This window comes from Netta rufina (genome assembly GCF_964035555.1).
Source record: "Netta rufina genome assembly, chromosome: 5".
Taxonomy (NCBI): Eukaryota; Metazoa; Chordata; class Aves; order Anseriformes; family Anatidae; genus Netta; species Netta rufina.
In genome coordinates, this window is record NC_140128.1 from 4019892 (window position 1) to 4042930 (window position 23039).

The window sequence follows — 23039 nt, forward strand, 5'->3', positions numbered from 1 at the left end:
TCATGTTTATATGAAAAATAGTTAAACTGGAGTGGTTTCTCAATACGTTTATAAAAAAAATATGGTGGATGGGCTGTTAATAGACAAGTTATTGAAAGAATAATGAAGAGGTTGCATGGTAGGAATCTGTTTACTCAAAGTGAAGGAAGATTTAGCTCTGTAGAAATGTCTGTAATCTCTTTAATTCTCTTGGATACTTAAAGCCTCTGTTAGAACTCTCTGAAAGGTTTTATGCTCTGTAAATTTATTGAGGGGTGAAAGTGCCTGGTGTATCAGTTTCACTGTAAGCTCACTCCTCTCAGAAGAGGGTTGCAGTATCAGGGAGGCCAGAAACCTCCAAGGTGTTCTTAATAAAGTTGGTTACTGCCTCCCAGTACGAGTACACTGTGCAAGGAATAAGCAAAGCCTCGCTCTGCATCTTGCTCTCTTTAATGGAGTCTGCAGAGCAAGAGGGGGAATTCCCTCTAGCCAAAGAGGGAATTTGCCCATTCTCATAGCCCTTTGAAAGAAGAGGCAGCTAGACAGTGAGTTGTGGCTCTATTTCAGCAGTGGCTGTGTGCCTCTCTTAGGCTCTGCGTGCTGTTTTGTAGTGTTGCTCTCAAATAGTGTGCAAATGGATCAAAACCACCATATGAATAAAGTAAAATACAAGCAAACGCTGAGAGAACTTTTGAGATGTTTATTTTTTTTCCCCACAATAAAATATTCTTCTGAAATAATAGAAGTGATGGAAGGGGCTTCAGTGAGGTTGTTCGAAGGCTGAGCAGTACACCAAACTTAAATGCAAGTCAGCTCTGTTGACAGGAACCCTTTGTGAGAGAATTAGTGTTTTTCTTCAATTAGTCCTGATCAAAATTTGTATTGATATACTGCAGTCTGTGCTTACAGCATGGGGAAAAAAGAAGTATTGTCAAAAGAAAGATAAAGATAGGACTACAGTTTTTGTAGTACTTTCTGTATGTACCTGAAGCTTATTATAGCTCTACTGCGGAAGAGAAAAATCTAGAGTTTGAAGTGCTGCTAGAAATTGTAAGCAATAATAAAATTAGATCAAGTGTGAAGTACGATTTTCTTATGTTGCAGTATCAAAATAATATTCTCTGGTCCTATGAACCTTTGGTGACAAAAAGAAGTGCTTGTGCTGACAAGTCAGCAGGTCACTTGATAAACAAGGCCCACAAGAGTGGACTGTTGTATCTATTCTGGAGAGTCCTTATCACTCCTTTGGGATGTGAGCGTGGGTTGAAGTTCTCTTTGAGCATTGTTATGCTGGCTGCTGCCTTCCAGTGGTATGAAAGATGTTTCTTGTTCAGTGGATAAATGAATCATAGAACATCCCAAGTTAGAAGTGACCCACAAAGATCATAGAGTCCAACTCCAAATGAGATTAGTATATGCCAGGCTGGGATCTCATGGCCATCTGCATGTACTCGTGCTGTTCCATACACGTGTAGGAAGATTTAAGCTCCTGGAGAGTACTAGGCTGCAGCATTTAAGTACTATGATCATGTCTCTGCAGTAGATGCACCTCACTTACAAAGTGCTAGCACAATTTTATGTATGGTAGAGCTAAATGTGGGATTTCAGCATTACGGCTATGTAGCACATGAGCAAAAACATTGGGATGTTTTGTGTATTAATGGGTTCACTGTGTGTTGGGAGATACCTGATCAATGGAAGGACTCCTCAAAAGTTCTGTGCATGAGATTTCAAAGTGACAGAAGCATATATTCCTGCTTTACACATGGGGAATTGCCTGTGTAGGGTTTTGTATTTTTCTTGCTGGGTGAAGAGGAACAGGCATGGTAGGTTAGTACTAGAACCGGGAATTTTTGAGGTTCTCTCTCAGTATACAGTGGCAGAGTTACACTTGTGTTTTCAGGCAAGGCTGATGCAAACTGTTTTTTTTAAAATTACTTAAAGGGAGGAAGACACTTAAATACTTCATATGCTTTTTCTTTGTAACATAGCTTCCTACTGATAGTGTGAGTTGTCATTTTTGATGTTCAAAATACATGTTTGTGCAAATAATTCCCGTATAGGACAATATTTCAAGGGATCAGAAGGCTGAATGATGAAAAGGCAGGTGCTTGTCGGCCACTGTGCTGTCACCCTTGTGTGCTGACACCTGGTTCGTGTGTTAGAACATTATACTCCTGACAGCCGCATAGCCATTGTCACTCCTTGCTACCAGAAGGGACAGTATCTGGACAGATTCATTAGGGTATTGGTAAAGAAAAAGACAAAGTTTCATATAACCGAAACAGCTTAAATTTGCCATCCCTTGTTTCTCTTTTTACTAAATGGTAAACTAATTATCATCTGAATTTGGGTTGTAAAATTATTGTCCTGTACTCAACGTCTTATTCACAAGATTGCCACTTATGCACTTTTTTACTGTGTGAATCTATATTGCAATTTTCAAGACCACTGTTTGCCTGTCAGCTACATTTTTTTTGTACCATTTCTTCATTGCAACACATGTCTGAAGACTTTCTAGTATGAAAGCAGTGGAAATCTGTACAGCATATTGCAGTGTCTCATTTTATCATTTGAAATAGATTGCCAACTACAATCTGTGTGTATTTAATTAGTCTAAAAAAAGTGATTTGGCCAAATTTTCCTGTCTTAGAGTTATTCAATTTAGTCTAATAGTCTTTAACTGAGAGTTATGTTCACACAATGGAGGATAAAATAGACTGGAAGTTTTTTCACTTCTGTATAGTTTACTGATTAAATGGCAAATGAAAAGGAAGAATAGTCTTTTGCTATTTAATATTTCTTGTTTTGTAGAAGGTAACACACAAGCCTACAGTTCAACAAAGCAGAAATTTTATTTGTTTGACAAAGAACACACTCAAATCTCAATGAAATAAATAAAATGTCTTTAGCATATGCTCTATATCTTCCTGGTTTCCTGTTTTACTTAAGTTACTTACGGGGCTGTGTGGGAACCAGGGGTAGAATCAGACTGGTGCTCTAAGCAGAAGACCACATCTGTCCAGAAAAGTGCCTCACTTCCAAATGAGCCAGCAGGAGCTGCTGCTTCCCAATGGCCCTTCAGGTAGGTGTGCTGTGCAGCCATTCCTAGCAGGCATTAAGAAAAGTTTCAAGTCTAAGCAGTCACAAGAAGGGACATGTTCTTTTCAGTATTTTCTTACTGGAACTTTCTGTATGAGGTTTCTCTTTAATTTCTTCAGGAGCTATGTTGAAAGCTTAGTAACTTTTAGCTTAGTAACCCACTTTTACTCAGTGCATTTTAATAGAAAAAGAGCAGCTGTGCCAGTCAAGTCTCAGGTGGCCCATGCTCCTTACCACAGGGTGGTTGAAGAGGTTGAAGGCAAGCAGTGAAGGACAATGCAACTAATTTTAGTGAAGATTCACAAGCAGCTTAGCTGAGAAGTGCTGAGGTTGCTGGCCCTAATGTAGCAAAGCACTTAAGCAGGTGTCAGATTTTAAACATGTGAGGTTTTTCATTTTGGTTCCTATGAACATCCTTAAGTACTTAGCTGGACTGGGATCCTGGCAGGACTGAAGCCCTGGATATTTTTGCACATTAAGCAGTGTAAGTTTAAAGCAAGAATTTCTTTGGATTTACAGCCTTTTTTTCTTAGATTATATGACACAGATATGTTATTTTTGTTTGGTTGTTCTTTTCCCCTTGTTTACTGCTTATGATAGTATGTAAGATTCTACATTATATTGCTATTAGATATGCAAGCATGTTTAAAGGGTTTTGTAAAACAAAACAAAACAAAAAAAAACAAAAACAACAACAACAACAAAAAAACACACACAAACAGAAAATAATTTCCTTCCAGAGCTTTGAGGCTTTTGAAAGAGAATTGCAATCTTGTTAAATAAGTCAGAATAAAGAAGGAATTATTTTTATTCTAGCCTGAAAAAAGAGGTGAGCTTGAGGACTGCTCTATTTCTATATTGTCACTGAGCATGAAACCAAAGATAAAGCAGGTCTAGCAACAGCTGATCATCTTGCCTTTCCTTTGAAACAAAATGTGTTCAGGTAAAAACTTGCAGCTAACAGCAAACCATCATAAATGATGTATTAGTTACATTAGAAAGCGAGGGCTGTTGAGCTTGATTCTGCTTATGTTTCATGATTGTATTACATGCTCCTCTATTTTTGGTGATGATACCTTTCCATTTTGTAAAGTTTCTTCATGCATTCTTCAGGAATTGGGAGGCTGGATGGCAAATCCTGCATGCAATGAATTTTTCAAAAGGCGTATATAACATAAATTAGCTGGATTAAATGTGAATGTCTTTTCAGCATAGAACAGCATATGGTCCTGGCTGATGCAAAGAAAGCTGAACCAAGGCTGGGAGCTGTAATGATTCAGGCAGCAGTAGCTGGACTGTGCTTGCACACTTAGCACTGTTACAGCTTGCAGACTTCCTGTTGTGGTTCTTCTAAAGAAGATTTTTACAAGTTGATTGAGGGTCTCTTTTGGCATCAGGAAGGGAGAATGCAGCAGTTCTTCACTGGAGAAGGTTATTTTTCAGGCAGAGGGGTTTTGTTCCAGCTTTAGGTACACTCTCTTCCCAGCTTATGAGTCTGCCTGAGATACATAGACTTCAGCAGTTTCCAGTACCAAAAACTGGGCTAAGGAAGAAACTAAGGAGGATATGATTACTGGAAGAATTCTACTTATATTTAAGAAAAAACAAAACAAAAACAAAACAAAACAAAAAAAGCAACTTAGAATGATTTTTTAGAAACTAAATGCTGATCTTTAGCAAATGAGCACCAGTACTGCTGTTTCTCCAGCCAGACATATATAAACTTGTAATTCCAAAAACATGCCTGATAAGTCAACCCCCAGAATGTGATACTACTTGTGTTAATTGCATCATGGACCTGCCTATGATTTTGAGGTTATGCAGATTTTCAAAAGGGCTGAATTGGCCTTTTCACTTCTATTCTAAAGATTCTGTTTTGGTAACAAAACATGAGCTCAGTTTTCATTCCTTGCTTCAGCAGAAGTAAAGGGAGTTAAGTCTCCTTTCAGCATTACGTCAACTGCTGACCAAGGCTTTGGTTTAGTAGTATCTGATATTCCAGTGGTATCCAAACTAATGGGTAGGACACTGTTCACAAGAATGGCAAAATTAGTAGAGCCTTATACACTGTATGAGAGAAAACTATTTGCTTGACTGATCTGAAGTCAGTTTCTGAGTACGTAATTATTGGAGAGATGGATAGATGGCTGAGGCTGTACAGGTCCTGCAAATAGTATCCTAAAAGTAAAACTTTAGAGGACACTTACAAGCCAGCGTGAAGCCTACACAGCAGCTGTTCCTTGCCTCTGGTGATGGGAAGAAACAAGAGGCAGAGAAGCTGAAGGGAAGCATGTTGCCAAAAGTGCTGCATTATTTCTCATTCTCCAAATCACTGTCTCCACACGTGCTATAAGAAAAGTGGAAGGAAGTTTGAACAGATGTGGTTATACCCTGTCAGCACTGGGGGCTAGATACACTAGCTTGAAATCATTTGCAAGGACATAGCTGATGAATATGAGGAATAATATGTGGATATGAGGCAAATGCTTTTTTACTTCTGTCCAGAAAAAGAGCCTTGTTAGTTGTCTGTTAGGATCATCAACTTTTAAATCTTGGGTAGAAATATAAAGTTACTAAACAACAACAAAACCAAAAAACTCCACCTCTCATTCTCCTCTATATCTAAATTAATTATTTGTGACTGAGTAATGGTGAATTGACACAAAATCAACTGAATTGTCACCTCACTTGGTCTGTGACAGTACATGTCTGCACTGTATACATGGAACTTGTGCCTAATGCCTTTTCTCTGGATTAAAAAGGAGAGGGAAAAATTGGATATCATTGGTTTTTATTTATTTATTAACAAGGTGTAACAGCACTCATCCCCTTCCTGGTAAGCCTATTAATTCAATGATGCTAAATGTATCTTGGAGCAATTCTCTGACCTTAGCTCTGCCAGCTTCTTTGTAGTGGTTACTGAAGAGGGAGTCTGTAGAAATGTGGCAGTTTCTCAGGTAATAGATATAGGATTTAGTTTTTCCTTCAGAAGTATGACAGTGCTCAGTGCGGTGTACAGCTGCAATAAACCCATGCAAGGCTAGAGCATTTATCGCTCCTCTCCTGTCTGCAGGCCCACAGCAGGCAGAAATGCACACAGAAGACCTTTAGTGTGAGAAAGTGGCTCATAGGGTATCTGTCTGCTTGTCTGTTAGGACAACAGACATGGATTAAAAGATATAAAAGTAAATGTCATGCCTAAGTACTAAACTGGGTTTCAATGTTGTGGAAAACAAATAGAGCTTGACACCTATATTGCATTAGTACATTGGTTTGTCTGTTGTTTTTGATTCATAGCTTTGAAAACTACTTCTAAACACAAATGCGAGCCTTTTTATGCCATCTGATCCGAAGGATCAGTTTGCTTTCAGAATGATTTCTTATTGACTTCTTGGTTGATCTGATTGCTTTTAAATTTTGCAGCTGTAAACATGGTTGTAATTGCTGCAAAATGAGGTGAACACCAGGGCCAAGATCTCAGTCTTTGACTGGAAGTGAACATTGCCTTTCTTCATAGTGATACAGATATCTGTATTTCATTTTCTTCAAGGCAGATTATTTTAATTAGGTCAGAAATTAATGTGATGTTTTACTAATTAATTTATTTGTTGAACATTTTGTGTGATCAAAATCCTTCGTAGCACACAGCTTATAGTAACTAGTACCTAAAAATTGTAGATGAAGTAGCAAATCTTTAGGAAGGGCAACTAAATGTTTCTGCTTTTTGTGATGTGTCTCCAAAGTCTTTTGCTCTTAAAATGATTCTTCATATGCTCTAGTTAATAGTTACAACAGAAGTGAGTGTTTTCTTTACTGTCTGGTTGCTGATCATATCTGTTTAGTTGTAAATATTAAAATAAGAACTATATAATATATATATAGAATTTGAGAATTGAAAGCTTTGGCCTGTGCTCTGATCCTGCAGAAAAGCAGCTCTCCATTTCTAATTACCAGCCCCGTGCTGCAAGATAACAGACCAGTGTATAAGGGGAACAAAAAGCACCACATTTATGACTTGGATCAAGTTCTCTGTGTAGGGAAGTGATATCCAGAGATGGCTCTGCATCACATATACCTGTATCACATGTACCTCATATACATCACATATGGTCACTACCTAGGTCACTACCTACGTCAGGACAGGATACGAAACTTTCAGAGGAAGTACATATTAATAAACCTGGGTCATTACACAGTATTTTTGGATTGTAGCTCTCTATGGCAAGGGGAGTGAGCCGTATTTTCATCTGGTATAAACTGGCTCTGCTCCACGATTGCCATCTCTTGCTGGCATCTTTGCTGTCCTCCAGTAAAACAGAAACTGTTGCTTCACTCTAGTTTATGTTCCTAATAGATCTGTATTAAAACATTATATTTAGTTTCAGAAAAGTCATTTTCCAATTCAGATGTCAGAGATGTTCTTTGTTAGCCTGGAAGCTATATAAAATTAAGAATTAAAATGAGGTCAACTCAAAGATCAGGATCTGAGTAACTTGCAAATGTTGGCAGTATAGCTCCTTTTTGTGAACAAAGTCAAGCATGCACTGCTTATGGGATTTAAGCATGTCTTTCCCAAATACAAGGGAGTTTGAATGCATTGATTGTGCCAATAGTAGATCTTTGGATTTTTTTTTTTCCCTGACTCCTGTTTGTTACAGGCCAGGTGCAATGTTTCAGGATGGGTGGCTGGCTGCTTTTTGTAGGCAGTATTTATTATGTGTCAAAAAAATCATTCTGTTACAGTGTGATGGAGCAAGCAGCTGCAATGCTTGACGTCAATCCATGCAACACATCGATGGCAGACTGAAACGTGCTGTTGTTTTCTAGACTTGTCTTTACCAGTTTAATGCATTGATCTGTACACTGTTAAGGTAGGCAAAGGCCTAACTTAACTAACTGTATCTCAGTCCAGGGCAAGGTGAGGACTGGGGTTGTATCTTCTTTAAAAGCCCCACAGTATTTAATGCCAGTCTTTGTCTTGGAGCCTGAGGAGTTTACATATTTTGTAATTGCTGTTTGTAAACTTAGTACTGAGATTGCAAAAAAAAAAAAAAAAAAAAAAAAAAACCACAAGCCTGTCCCATGCCTGTTGGAGCAGGCTTTATTTTTGCTCAGCTGTTTAGAACAGAAAGAAACTGGAGGCAGAAAAATGCCCAGTCTGTGCTGCAGACTGGGTTGCCTTTGCTGCTGTTAGCTAGCCACCATGATGTAATTGTGCTAGAGACTGCACTTATGTAAATGCTTGGTGTTTTCTACTGACACAGTGATGGCTTTGTCTTATCCAACCCAGTACAGGTGAGCAAAGCTGCTGCCATCCCCATGGCACTGTGCTCCCTGGGAAGTAGACCTGGCAGCACCCAGGCAAATGATAGTAGTGAAGATGGTGATCTGGCTGCTTTAGTCCTTATGCGGATAAATTTTCACTGTTTACGTGAAGTGTCCCCCACCCAAAAAAAAAAAATCTGAATAGCTTAAATGCTCATACTGAAAAAAAGAAAGACAGAAGGCAAACTTGAAAAAATAATTTCCCAGTGCCTTTTTTATATTCGATTTCCTGCCTCTTAAGAAACATACTTACCTTTAATTTCTTTTGGTCCTATTTCTATCCGTTGTGGTCTCTCCTCTCCCCTCTCTACCACTCTTACAGATACTCTGCCAAATCCAGAGTAACATTAAAAACAACAAAAAAAGAAAATATACTGTCTCTGTACTGAGGAAGTGGTTTCCTGAGAAATAGCAACCATATGACAGCTATAAATGCTGATACCAAAACTATAGTTGAATATACTGATGTGGGCCCTGGAAAAAAGGGAAATGGGATCTGTTTGCTAGCTAAAAGGAAAATCATGTTGCTGCCTAGGATTTTTGCCAAATCACAGCTGAACTAAGATTACTTTAGGTGTGTTGTGTGGCTGTTTTTTTTTTTTTTCTTTTTGTCTCCTTCTTACTTTCTACTTAAGGTGCTCACAGAAACCTGGATATGGAAGAAAGTCTGATTTGATTTCCTATTTTCAAGGAGTCATTACTGGAAGGTTGGGTGTATGCCTGGTGACGGGGTTTGACAGCTAGGAGAGGTCGCAGGAGCAATTGCAGGCAGCAGAGAGGGGGCGAGAAGCCAGGAGATCGAGGAGTGTTGGTACACCCATCACTCCATCCAACACTCCATCCCCCTGCCTTCTGCAAGTGCCCATGCTAACCAGCAAAGCTTCCTGCTAGCCCTGGGTTACATGGCCAATTTAATAAAAATTCAGCATTGAGTCTCACCCTGACAAAATGTTCATTAGTGATCGTGAGGTCAGCACATACTTGGAACTGGATTTCTCCAAAATGTTACAGCATGGCCATACTACACAGAACTGTTGAATACTGATTTATAGCAAGTGAGATGTAGAGATTTCTGCATCTTTCAAGCAGCAGAGCCCCCCTAGTTTGTCTAAAGCACCACATTAATCAGTCTTGCATCTCAGCTTCAGAACAGCATCTGCAAAGCCATGATGACTGATATTTGGAAGATAGATTTGTTGGTGCCAGTTTGGAGCTCTCACATGCATAGCATTGTATGGCATCGTCCTGCTGCTAGATAGCTTTTGGGGTAAATATCTCTAGGTTGATTTTGAACTAGAAATAGATTTGCCTTAGTAGTGCTGATGTCTTTCTACCTTATAAAATATAAAGGTCCCAGTATTCATATGCACTTTATTTTTTCTGTTGGGACCTGCACTTGGATGCGAGTTACAAAATCAGTTAATCAATAGACTTCCTTTAAAGGAAAAAAAAAAAAAAGGAATGAATATGCAACAGTCATAAAAATGCTCTGGAGATTGCCCTCTAATGGGGATGAAATAGAAAGCAGAAATGATTAGAATTCCAGAAAACAGGGTATTCATTTATTTATAGGCATTTGAGTCTTTGTATGCAAGATTTTGTAACTTACTTCTCAAAATACTCTTGACTTTAAGCACTTCTGGAGAAATCATTAAATGAAGAAAAGTTAGGAGGACAAAAAGCCAAATTATCATGTTGATTTTCAAGAGAAAAATGTAGCCAACATGGATTGTCTGATTGCAGGATATATGAATAACATGTAACAGCACAGTGCCTGAAATGTGTTCTCAACATTGCTGAAGCTCCAGGGATTTACTGTCTCTGACAGACTGACATGCAAAGCTAGAAGCTTTTGCTTGTTCTTCAGACCAAATCACGGTCCCTTTCAATGCACATGCCTCTCTAGAGTAAATGCTTCTTTCATGTCTTTTTCATATCCTTTGAGACTGCTCTTGCTTTTCTCCTCCCATTTCTAGTTCCAAAGTATAAGACTGCAGAGAGCATTCATAAGACTTGTGAGGAGAAAGTGATTTCTGGTTGTTGAGGGGAAAAAAAAAAAATAAATAAACGCTAGCTTTCCACTTCTACAGATGTATTAAAAGGCTGCTGCAATTGTGGGAGACCTGGAAAGCCTCAGGGAGTGGTTCTACTTTGTGGTTGGTGCTGTAAAAAATGTTCTGTGTATAATTTATTTAAACATGTATGCATTACGAAATTAGGGAGAAGGGCCATTACAAGATAGCATACTCAATACATCATATGGAAATGTTATCTGTTCCTTTTTTTTTTTTTTTTTTTTTTTTTTAATCTAAGTATTACCATAGCTAGCAAAAGATGTCAAAGGTTTTCAGAAAACACCCTCAAAACAAACCAAATCTGATGTTATGGGAGCAGGGTTGGGGGCACTAATCATTCTGTCATATTCTAGATGATGAGTTCTCCTGGACCCTGATGTCTGTTAATTGCAATATGAATGAGAGTGCAGTGCACCCTCATAAGGTGGAGGAGGGAAGCTGTGCTGTGTTTTGATATAACTGCACTGTGTCCTGCCTCTCAGCAAGGCATGTCTGAGTGCTCTGGAAATACTGGCTGTGAATCAAGTCTGTCTGGAGCAGTTAATGTACTTGTTCTGGAGAAATTTCTGAATGACAGGGACAGCAGAGACTGGTTTTAAGTGAGGATGAGGGCATGGAAGCTGTAAGTCCCTGTGCCTAAACGTTCCTCCCTGTGCCATCTAAAAGGAGGTGATGTCAAGTGACTCATCCTAGGCCAAGTTCTTCCTTCCAGCTGATGCTCTTATTTTCTTGGCAGCCATACTAGCTGTGTTTTCTAGTCAGCCTGGCCACACTGGTGCTGCTGGCCTGAGTGGCCTGCTGAGCTGTGCCACCAACACCTACACAGGCACCTAGCACAGCCCATCACAGCTTGGTCCCAGGGAGGAACCTCTGTGAGGAGCCAGGGAGAAAGAGGTGCAGCATTGGCTCCTCCAGCCTCCTCCACTTCAATGTCTTCTAGCTTTGGTTACTCTAAGCAGCTTGTGCTGAACAACTGTTCAGAAATATGTGTACTATTTTGTACGCACCATATTTCATTTTAAATACTGCTCAGAGAAGCTATGACAGGTAGCAGCTTTATTGGCAAGGTACCTTGAATGTCTCAGTTGCTCTGGACTTTCCTGTTTGGCTATCTGGGGGATTTCAGAACTAGAGAAATACAAATGTTAATTATTTATTGAAGAGAAGTCCACTGTAGTGAATTAAACTATTAAAAATGTGGATTCAAATTCACACTATTCTTTTTTTTTTTTTTTTTTTTTCCCCATCTGAAATTATTATTATTTATTTTGGCTTGCTGGGTGATTTCAGGGGCAATGCTAAGTGTTTTCACTATCCTGAACTTCTTACTAGATAAAGACCTTAGCTTGCAATCTGGTTTAACTCAGTGCCTTTCAGGCAGGTAATTTTTCAGCCGAAAGTAACTGTGGAACTTCTCAGAGGATCATCGCATAGTTAAAGAATGCAAGTCTGAGCCACTTGCTTGTGCATCAGGGGAATGTTAGCAGATATCAGTATGTTTAGTCTGAGAGCAGGAGGGAGAACAAGGAAGACATTGTGTGAAGAGGTAGAGGTAAAGCAGAGAGCCACTACAGAGACTGAAACACTGCAGTACTCCTTGCTAAGGTCTAGCATTGTTATTAATGCAAGTAGTACTATAATATCCTCTAAAAAGGATTTCAAATAGATGGGACTTTTGAGTTTCTGCAAGTGATAATGGAGTAGCCTGTCTGGTAAGAATTGTCATGGCATCTGTCATTGAGAGCTACTGAAGATCTGGACCAATATTTGATAGATATTTGATAGGTTCTTGTGAAATGCAGACCTTCCTTAGGAATTTAGGAGCTGTGTGTTGGAGGCCTGTACAAATTGGCCAACGCTTTTGCATATGTGGGCACCAAATGTCGGTTAAGCCCACAGGGAGTCTAGTGGCAGTAAGCTGGTCTTCTCACTAAGCCCATTGCTACAAACAGCTGGCCTGGAATCCCTGCTTATGGAAGTGCATGAATACATGTGAAGAGTAGGAAAGGTTTCATTGTGCCAGCAGCTTTAGAGGAGGTGAAACAGAGGAAAGCTAATTAGTCCATTCTGTAGCCTTTCAAGTATACCCTCTGCATACAGAAGCTGGCTAGAGTTGTATTTTGTTTTGTGATGCTTGTAGTCCCTGAGGCAAAATTCACTTGCTGGCGTAGGCAAGAGCAACTTCCATTAAACTTAGCATAAGCTGTGCCTGCTGAGCTTGGCCCTCTGCCTGTAGAAAATTAAATGCATTGGCAAGACAACCAGAGGAAAGTGTTCTTCTATAGGGGGTGCCTGGTACTTGTTCTGCAGTGCTCCAGGTTTGCAGAAGTGTCTCCAAAATCAGGGCAAGCTAAGGGGGCTCAGACATGATACTGTTCCTTCTTTCCCTCTGTTAAATGCTAGGAGACCTGGAAACTGTGCAAAGCATGGTCACTGACGGGCTCAAGATGCATAGCACCTTTACCTGTGCCTTGGAATTTGTAATATTATACCCATAATAAAGAGAAATTCTCCTTTAGCTAGCTTGTCCTTTATTTGATTATTTTTCTGAATCGCCTTCCTTAATTTGTAAGGGCAGCTGAATTATCCTTTCCTCGGATTACATGAAATAAAAATATCCCTCTGTCCAAATGTCATGGGAGACTGTCCTCTCTCTGAGCTTGAGGTAGGCAATTAGTAGTATAAATCCCATTATAAATAAATGGGATTTGGGATTGCTCACTTCTAAATTTTTATTCTTTTTAAAGAGGAATTTTGTTTCCTAGATACTTTTTAGCATATATTTAAAGAAAGAAAAATTCCCTCATCTGTAAATTGAAATTATGTTTACAGCAAAGCAGTTCTATATGATGCTGGCAAGTAGCATTCCTTGCATTGTATGATGACTGACTTCTGAACTGGGTAGAATTATACTATCTGGAGCTGCAACACTTCAGTATCTCTTAGAATGTTTACAATAAAATTCTGATGGTGATGAGTATTGTGGAGCATATTTTCTTGCTGTGGATTAAACAATTGATTCTGAAAGATTAAAATGCCCCACCTGCCTTCTTGCACACTTCTGTTTTGCCATGTCAAACAATATAAAATGAATACTGCACTTCCCTCTATCTAATTGAATAATTTACTGTAAATAGCTGTCATTTACTTTAGAGCAGTAGGGGATCATTAGCCAAATGGATGTGAGTAAGTCATGCCTTTAATGCGTTAGAGGGGCCTAAAATGGAATCATCTAAATGGGACCATCAATACAGCATGCTGAATTAAGTCAGAGGCACTTAAAGCTTTAAGTCCTCTTTCTTGTAAATTACATGCTCCCTCGGCAGAAAGGTAATCAAGAACTTGCATAAAATATGGCATCTTTGTTTCAAAGCTTTATTTTTAATGAATAAAATAGTACAATTTAGATGACATGATTGGTAGGTATAACTGTGTTTTGGATTTCCCTCATTTTAATTACCTTCCTTCCTTACCGATTGAAGCCTTCTTGCTTGCAAAGAGCTACTTGTGCTGACTAATATTGGCTCTATTCCGTAAATAAGTAAGATGAGCAGGTAATAAAATATCTTCTCTTGACTTTTATGGGTATATGACCTGATAATTATTTGCAGGAGTTTGTGTTTTGTACTTGTAATTTTAGAAAGGACCCAGTCAATTTTAACTCCTAAATGTAGCGTACAGTTTGGATTTATTTCACTGCTGAAATCAGAGTTAGGCCTGTTGGGTGCTTTAATGTGTCTATGTCCTTCCCAGTGAGTCCTCCTGGCCCCAGGCTTGCCTCTAGTTCTTCTGTTCAGCCCAACGTTATCCTGGAAAAGGTTGGTGTTCAGCTAGAATCAGAAGCCAAACTTTCATTGACATGTGAAGAAGAGTAAGCAATACAGGTAGCAACTGTCCCGAAGTGCAAGAGTTGATTATAAAAAAGAAAATAAATAAAAAAATTGATAACTTCTATTACCCATAAATGCACTCTTCTATGAGGTTTACTGAGGTGCTTTCCAACCTCAGCCATTCTGTGATACTGCCTTCTGAGTTGTAGTGACTTCATTAGTGGCAAAATTTAATGAAAAAATATTTCCTATCTGAGTTTTGAATTTGCTCTGCTTTATTCTTCCAATCTTTTAGAGATTCTAGGAAGTTAAAATTCCTGTCCTTTTCCCCAGGTTTTTAACTACTGAACTTACCTTCAGTTATCTCTTGTCAGTGGTCAATCATCCCCCATTCTTTTATTTATTTATTTTTGTGTGCGTGATCATGTGTACTAGGCGTGTGTTCCAGTTTCACAAGTAAAAACTCTTCAATTCTCAGAACTAGACTTGGTCAGAAAGTTCAAAATCAACTTTGAGGTTCAAGGGCTTTAAAAAAAAAAAAATACAGAAAAACCCACTCCAAAAACATTGTACATTTAATCAGTCATTTGGGCACTGACAAGAATAGAAGCATTGGATATGCCGTCACTTCAGGATGTGGAAAAGTTAAATAACTTGCTCTGCAGCCTGGAAGTTGGTAACAAACCTTGTTGTAGAAAGCAGGATGACTTTCTTATTTTCATTCACTAGCTGTAACCACTGTTGTATGTTTCCTGTAACTGATTTTTTTTTTTTTTTTCCTTTTTACTGAAATGGTTTATTTAAAGGTAAATTTATCTTGTGCTTTGAAACTTTTCAGAATCTGCTTATGAACTGCTTTCACTTATATTGGATGAGTCATGAGTCGAAAGCTCCATCCTGTAGTTCCACCATGAGTAATGCTTAGCGTTTTCTTAGGTTCCCTTTTAGAAGACTATTAAATTAAAAGAAGAATCTGTTTTTTGATATCCTAATGGACAATTAGGTGGCTGGGTCTCAGAACTGATTTACATTTACCACTGCAGTAATTTAAATTTTTCCTCCAGTTCAAGAATGTCATTTCTCTCACTGCATGTACATGTTGTTGGTCACAGCTCCCCATCCTTAAATAAATAAACATTTTAGTGCTAGGGACTTGTCTATGAGCATTGATTCAGATTTTGGGAAGGGTTTTTCATGGAGGTCTGTACTGACATAAGCTATCAAAGCTGGCCAACCTATACAAGTTCCTAATTACTACCGGACATACAAGTCGTGGTAATGAATGTAAAGAGTACACAGTTTCAGGAAACATCTTTCGCCTGGGTGCTGAGTAAGGCAGGTGATGGGCAGTGCCCCTGAAGCTTCTGTTTTGAGTATTGTCCAAGCAATGTGTATTTTAATGTAAACTGATATGTGCTATATCTACTGCTGGTGGGGACTGGGCTGTCTGTCTGAGTACTCAGATGACAGATCCTTCCTCCTCTTGGATGCCAAAGTGTTAGCACATGAGGAGATGCCTACTGGCAATATCCAGCAAGCTATTTTACATGCCTGGCCCATGGGGAATGTACTGGTATAATGTAAGTGTTGCAAATGTAAAGTACAGGCAGTTTTTGGATCCAGGTGATGTAAATGTTGGATTACTGATAGCATCTCTCAGCTTAGACACCCCTAGGGGCAGGGGGCAGCCATGTTTGCAGGTGGAATATATACTCTGTCCCCATGAGGGGTCTATTTTTTTTTTGCTGAGACCAATTATTGGCTTTTCTATTGCTGATATTGGGAGATGACAGGTGTTTGGAAGTGAGTAGAGTTGTCTGAGGATGATCATGAAAAATGGAGATATAAAACCAACTCCATGTAGAAGTGCTAAGTGCTCTCTGTAGAGGTGGTAGATAGAGTAATGTTGGTATTAGTGAAATGAGCTCTCTGAGATTTTGGAGTTTGCTTGGCAACTCTTATCTGTTCTTGCAAATAGGAGATGGTCTGCATGTCCCACATATCACAGGTAACAAATAAAATGAGACTTAGGATTGAAGATTTTAGGGCAATGGATCAGCCTCAGTTGCATCTGCACTGGAAATTGTCAACACCCCATTTCTGGGAATGGGAACTCAGGAAGAATTTTCATGCAAAGATTTTCTGGTCTTACAAGTCTTATGTGCATGGAGGATTATTAGAGAACAGATTTGCATTGGAAGGGGGTGAACAGGTTGTTTTGAAGATATGATTCTAATGTGTATCTGTGTTTAATTATCAGTGTGGCATAGCAATAAATAACTATAAAACTCAAGCTAAAATTGTAGATAAAAATTCAAGCTCACAGAGATGCTTTTATTTGAGGAGGAAACATGAAGTCTGGAATTTGAACACTTTTAAGCTTAATGATTAGGAATTCATTGAATTTGGCTGCTAATAGCAAAAGCTTGGCTCTGGTACTTTACCTCTAGCTAATTCTGGTCTATGTTGCTCTACCTGTGCCATCACAAACTGTTAAAACTCATGATAATAATTAGAAATTTATCAAAATATTAGTTGCCTTCTCTAGTGAGGCTTGTACTATTTAAACATTAACTTGTTTTCTTTCAGTATCAGTTTTTAGAAAAATCACAAGAACAAATAATACAAATTCTTGGAACAGACTGTGGAGCATTTCATTCTGTACTCAAAACTTGGTTGCCAATTTCTTTGTGTGATAGGTTACTGAATGTATCAGCTATATATATCTGAATATATCAGCTATATACCTAGATTACTGATAGGTTACTGAATATATCAGCTGAGCAATGCTGTCCATTACTGTAGTTCAGCTGATGCATGGTAAGTTGTATGACTCCAGTGACTTGCTTTGTGTTTGGGAGCTACAAATGACAAAAGATATAATTTGTATACCTTCCCAGTTTGGAGCTTTACTTCTACATAGTCACTTTTTAAATAAAAATACACCAATCCCTACTGAGCTATAATACTTATAGCACATATTACAGCTGTTACAGAGTAATGATGTATTTTACACAATATTACCATAAGCTGATGGAGGGTGTTGTGTTGACAGTTCAGCATAGCTGGACTTTAATCAGAGACAAAAACTTGAGGCCTACCACAAAATCTTCTTTTCTCTACACAAATGTTTTTATTTACTAAGAGTCTGCAGCAAACCCTGAAGTTCATTCTTCCACATTTTCACTTAATCCTTAGGGACTCAATTTTTATTTTATTTATTAAAGATGCATTTCTGGATGAGGGCACATCCAGTTTTGTTCTATCAGGATTAGTAACATTACAAGCTTTTAGGTGCATCAGAGTTCTTCATATGTATATCATTCAAGATCCAAACTTTACTTGATAATGAGCAATGTTTCTCTCCTTGTGTTCTTCTATTGGCTTGTTGCCTGTGCTCTGCTCTTTGGCCCCTCCATAGTAAAACCTCAGCCAGTAGACTGGAAGGGACAAGAAAAGGGTTGGGGTGGGGTGAAGTAGAACAAACAAACAAAAAACAACAGAAAAGTGCCATTACCTCAGACAATATCATCTGAGCTTTCTTTGGTTTCCTGGAGCTCAGCAGCCGGAGGCACAGGAGTGCTTTTGACACTGACTGAGTGCAGTACATTGACTTTAAGTAAGCTTTGCAGTTTCCTCTCCAAGCTGTTCCCAGGACACCGCTTGATCTCTAGAGTATATCTAATCTAATGTGTACAGGCTGCAAAGTCCCCCTGAGCCTTTAGATTTGCTAGGGCTTTCCTGATGTGCTCTGGTCACACTACTCATGCCCTGGAGACACTGAATATGGGAATGATCCTACAGAGCAGTTTGTTCTGCCTCTAGAGCTGCTGGGGATTCCCTATCTGCATTATTATTACAGCTTTCTGGTCCCTTCATATCACTTTGTGTGAAGGACAGAGGGAGAAAATGTCTTATGACTGGATACTCTTTGGCAGTTATTCAAAAATACAAATGCAGAATTTTCTACTTTGATAAAAGAGGAAGGAACAAGAAAAACCCCATTGCCATTTTAGCACTTTTATACAGAATTAGAATGACTATGTAACAGAGCTCTGTTGACAGACTGTCTGGAGGAGTTAATTGGAGTCATTAAAGGAAAAGTGCAACAAGAAACAGAATACTCAAATCTTGCTCTGTACTAAAACACTTTTTTTTTTTTTTTTTGGTATATGGACATGGACTTGCTCTGATTCTTTTTCAGCTTGTAGAAAGAAAATTGTGTTATTCTACTAGATTTCTTGTCTCCTCCTAGGAAAGACATGATTTATGGCAGACACAGCAATTAGGGTGGAAGTAACATAGTGTAGAATCACTGCTAAGAGACCTTGGCTCCTCAAATACATAGCTCAACCACATCTGTTTCACATGTTCCTTGGTGTGTGTTGGCTCACATGCTTGTTACTAAATTGAGTTCCCTATTCCTGTGTTGTGTTGAAATACCTTGTTAGCAGGCAATAGATCTGGCATCTATTGTTTCTGCTGTATTACCTTCTCTATAGGTTCTCCAATGTCCTTTTATTTCTTTTCCCCAGTGAGGGAGGGGGAGGGACAGGGACAGACGATGACTTTATTGACAGAAATAAAGAAATAACAAGTTTATTGGTAATTCAAATAGAGGCTGTTCAATGACTAGAGAGAGGTGTTCTTAACCTTGTGTGCTTAACTTTTAGGTAAATGTGCATTTATTGGTCTGAAGATGGTTTTAAGGTTTTCAGAGTTATAACAAAGAAGAGCAATTGGATATTAACTCTGTAAAATGAAAAAAACTTAATGGCTGCTGGCAAATATTGTGAAAATACCACCACTGTTTACCATGTAATGCCTTGCAATACTTCCAATAAAGACTCTGGTAGGGTAGGCTGTGACCTGAATTAATAATATTGTTTTGCTCATCTCAGTTAAAATGTCAGATTTTTTTTTTGTTCTTTGGAGGAATATCAATATAAGAAAAGATGGCTTTCAGGCTGCCTATCTGACTAGCTGAAATGGATGTTAAGTAAGAAGAAATCCTTTCATTACAGAAAATGGATTGTGTACAGAGATGTGCAAAGATGTTGTCCTTCCTTGTAGTGAGTAACTTGCATAGGTCCTTATTCTTTTCCCTTTAATGAAGCTGTTCAATACAACGTTATCATCTTCTCTAGGTGCTAACTTAGAGTATTGGACTGGGTGAAACTTGGTTTCAGTTTGTACTTGTCTCATATTTAACTTTGGCTAAGTCACTTAACTTTGGATATGTCATTTAATTTGTTTCTCTATTTTCTGCTGCCTGGAAATGGAGATGGCTTTCTTTTTGTCCCTTTTTATTTTAAGCACTTTTTTTTTTTTTTTTTTTTTTTTGTGTGTGTGTGTGTTTGTAGGGGAAATAGCGACCTGTAGCTGTAACTTTTCTGTATGTAGGAGCCCATGTTGAAGAAGTGAAATAGTAAAGCTGCTGTGCTCTGCAGGCATTTCTTGTGAGTAGCATAGTCCTTACAATTTTAAAGCAACTTGACAGGCATAAGGAGGGAGGGGTGAATAAATGCCTCTAACGACCTCCTTGCTTTTGAAGATCTATTGAAAAATCACGGAGATGAACAAAGCAATCCCCCATGATGCTTTTTAGAAGTTAGTGCTTGTGCAGCTCACATCTCTTCTTGGACATGGCAGTGTTACAAACTTGCCTTGGCCTGAGTCTTAGTTCTCTGCTCCCCTTGCCTTCAGCTGTTCTACAAAATGGTGCCTGTCCAGCTGCTTGCCACTTGCTCAGCATGGTCTTTAGGTACAGACCCCCCAGTTTGGGATCTGTTTTGGGATTTGTTGCACTGGTGACATACTGTTCTCCTTTAGCTGTTGGCTGGGCTGTAATTAAAAAATAAAATCAAATTTAAAATTTGGGGTTGGTGGGGAGGAGAAAAAGCTTTTAAGAGTAAGGTGCAAAAATTGTCCTTTCTATTTTAATTTATGCCCTACACAATGGCTACTTGAAGTAACAGCACTTATATTTCTGACCTCTCCATGAGGAGACTAGGGAGGAGACAAGGTCCCACTTCCCATGGAGGAGAGCAGATGAAATATTTTAGACCCTTATGCTGTAAGGTGTTTGCACATGTCTATTGCCAAGGGTGTCAGACCAAAACAGGGGAATTTAACTTGAATTTATCACCAACTGGCACAAACATCTGACCTCTAACACAGGTGTTGAGGAATCATAGAATGGCTTGGGCTGGAAGAGACCTTAAAGATGATCTAACTCCAGACCCCCTGCCATAGGCAGGGATGCCATCCACTAGGTCAGGTTGGCCAAGGCCCCATCCAGACTGGCCTCAAACACCTCCAGGATGGGACACCCTGCCTTGGCTGCTCTTATTTTCATCATGAGGTGGGTGTTCAAGGAGGAAGAGGCAGTGCTGGCACCCATTTCTTCACAGTCCCCCATCAGGGTGGCTGCAGGCCCCTCTACACCTCACCCCAAGGCTGCTGTCCTGGCGGCTGGGGCTGGCTTTGGTGAGCTCAGGTGTTGCCTCAGGATCGGCTGGAACTGCTTCAGAGCAGGGGGCAGCGCCTGGGGCTCTGGCGGCAGCACAGAAGCCCTTGGCACGTACCTGTGAGGTACTAAATTTACAGCTGGTGTTTCCCTGCTAATGTCTTTTTTTTTTTTTTTTTTTTTTTTTTTTGGGGGGGGGGGATGTGAATAGAAAAGGGAAAAATAAAGGGTTCTTGTCTGTTCCGATGGCAGCTGGACAACTCCTCAAAGAAAGCCCTCACACCTCGCAGGGGCCGTTGGTGTGGGTGCCATGTCTGAGGGCAGTCCACAGTGAAGAGAGGTGCTCAACAAACCATGTGGTTAAAACCAGTCTCTACCCGTTTATTTCAGAAGAACCTTCAAAACCAAGAGGCCGTTGTCAGGAACAGGGATGTCTTTATTGTGAGGAGTTGAATTAAGGACTGTGTGATGTTAGACTAGTTGGTTTTTTTCCTTGATGAAGGCAGGATGGGGAACTCGTTTTGCTTTCTGTCAGCAAGCAAGGGAACTGTAAATGCAGAGGAGTTGTACCTCTCAGCATTTTGTGGTAGCAGGCTGCATTAATACTGCTCTGAGAACCAATAAACATTTTTATATGGTGATTATTCTGCATCACATAAAAGATAAAATATAGCTTCAAATTTGCCAGCTATTATTCAGTTCCTGAACCTCAAAAGCAAATTCTTTTTGAGCCAACTGCCTCTAAAATACTAATTGCTAGGAATGTGACCACTAATCAGTTTGCTCCCATAATACTGCTATCCATTTAAATTGGTGTGCCCCTTCCAGAAAGGGAGACTTTAAAGACTTTCACTGATAAGGTTGAAGAAAAAGAAAAGAAAAAAAAAATTAAAAAAGCCATCTAAGTGATTAGTCCAGTGTCTTTTTGCCCAATATATATATATTATATATGTTTTTGTTTTTTTTTTTTGGGGGGGGGGAGGGTGGGAGTGGAATCTAGAATCAGCTATAGCTTTCTCTGTCTCCTTCTTTTAAGTATTTTATAATGCAGTTAATCCATGGTGATGTAAACTCTGTCTTTCTAGAGATTTTATATCTAAATGGGAAAACTAATGAAAGATGCATTGTAAGAAAAATCATGCCTTTGCGTAAGGACTGACTAGAGTGCTTCAGATCTCCTATTTCTGATCTCTGTAGTTATATGTATACTTTGTCATGGAGAAAGCTGGATTACCTGGGCAACGCGAGTCTCTGCTTCCCCTCCCAGTGCAATCAGCTCTTCTGGCTGTATTGCAAATATCCTTGTCAGTGATTTTTTGAATTTCCATATCATTTCACTTGCTAAAATACAGAAGTGGAATGAACAAGCCCACATTCCTTGCTTGGAAAACAGATTTTTGCCTTGTGGTGATCACAGAAGAAGAAATTAGATGTGCAAGAACATTTTGAAGGCTCTAAAACCCAAAGGTGAATGAAGAAATCAAACTCTGTGTGAAGATGAATGAGACCCAGTCTTAGGAGACTAGCTTGAGATATATTTCCTTTCCCATTGGCAGTTGGCCATGTTATACTTCTCACGCTAAGTTAAGATCTCCAAGTAATGTTTCCTATCTGTAATTTTCAGGATGCTCTTCTTGAACAGAGGTAGATTTTTATCTACCTCTCTTTGTTTTTCTTGTTCTGAATTTCTAGCTGTGTACTGTAAGGCTAAGATGAGGAAAAATCCGAAGCAGAAAAGAAGCTGCACAGACTTCAGTTTGAATTAATATCCACATATATATACATAATGAGTGTTGTCAAAGAGAAACACAGAACTGTTTAAAATGAAATCCTGTCTCTTCTGAAAATAGAGAGGAAAAGAAGGGAAGAAATATGCATTAAAAATAAAACCCTTTGTGAGTGAAAATGGATTTGTGCTTCAGTTTATACTTGAAGTATAAAGCATGGGCTACTCAGCAGTGCTTCCTGTTTGATTATCAGTTCTGTAAGAGCTGCTATCACAAATGAGTGCTGCAGGTAGTGCCTGTTCCTTCCTCCCCCCCCCCCCCCCCCCACACACACACACACTTCTAGCTTGAATTTTGCATTCCAGGAGTATGGTACATATATCTGTGTATATGGTCCCACGCTAATACAACCCGTTTTAATGCATCGTTTGAAGGACTCTTCATTACTTCTTGCTTTTGGTTTTATGGCTTCTTGGATTTGTGACACCTAGCTTAATACTCAGTTGACTTTTACTATTGCAATTAATTCAGG

At 39.1% G+C, this 23039-nt stretch overlaps 1 protein-coding gene across 1 annotated transcript in view; it reads left to right on the forward strand.

Moving 5' to 3' along the window:
* Nucleotides 1–3024: 3024 nt before the first annotated feature.
* Nucleotides 3025–23039, forward strand: part of INSC (INSC spindle orientation adaptor protein) — a gene marked incomplete at both ends in the record, with an annotated part of 118381 nt that continues 98366 nt past the window's right edge. Inside the window, one exon of the mRNA XM_084288381.1 lies at nucleotides 3025–3064. Coding sequence (XP_084144507.1) covers nucleotides 3025–3064 — 40 coding nt within the window. The remainder of the gene's footprint in view (nucleotides 3065–23039) is intronic.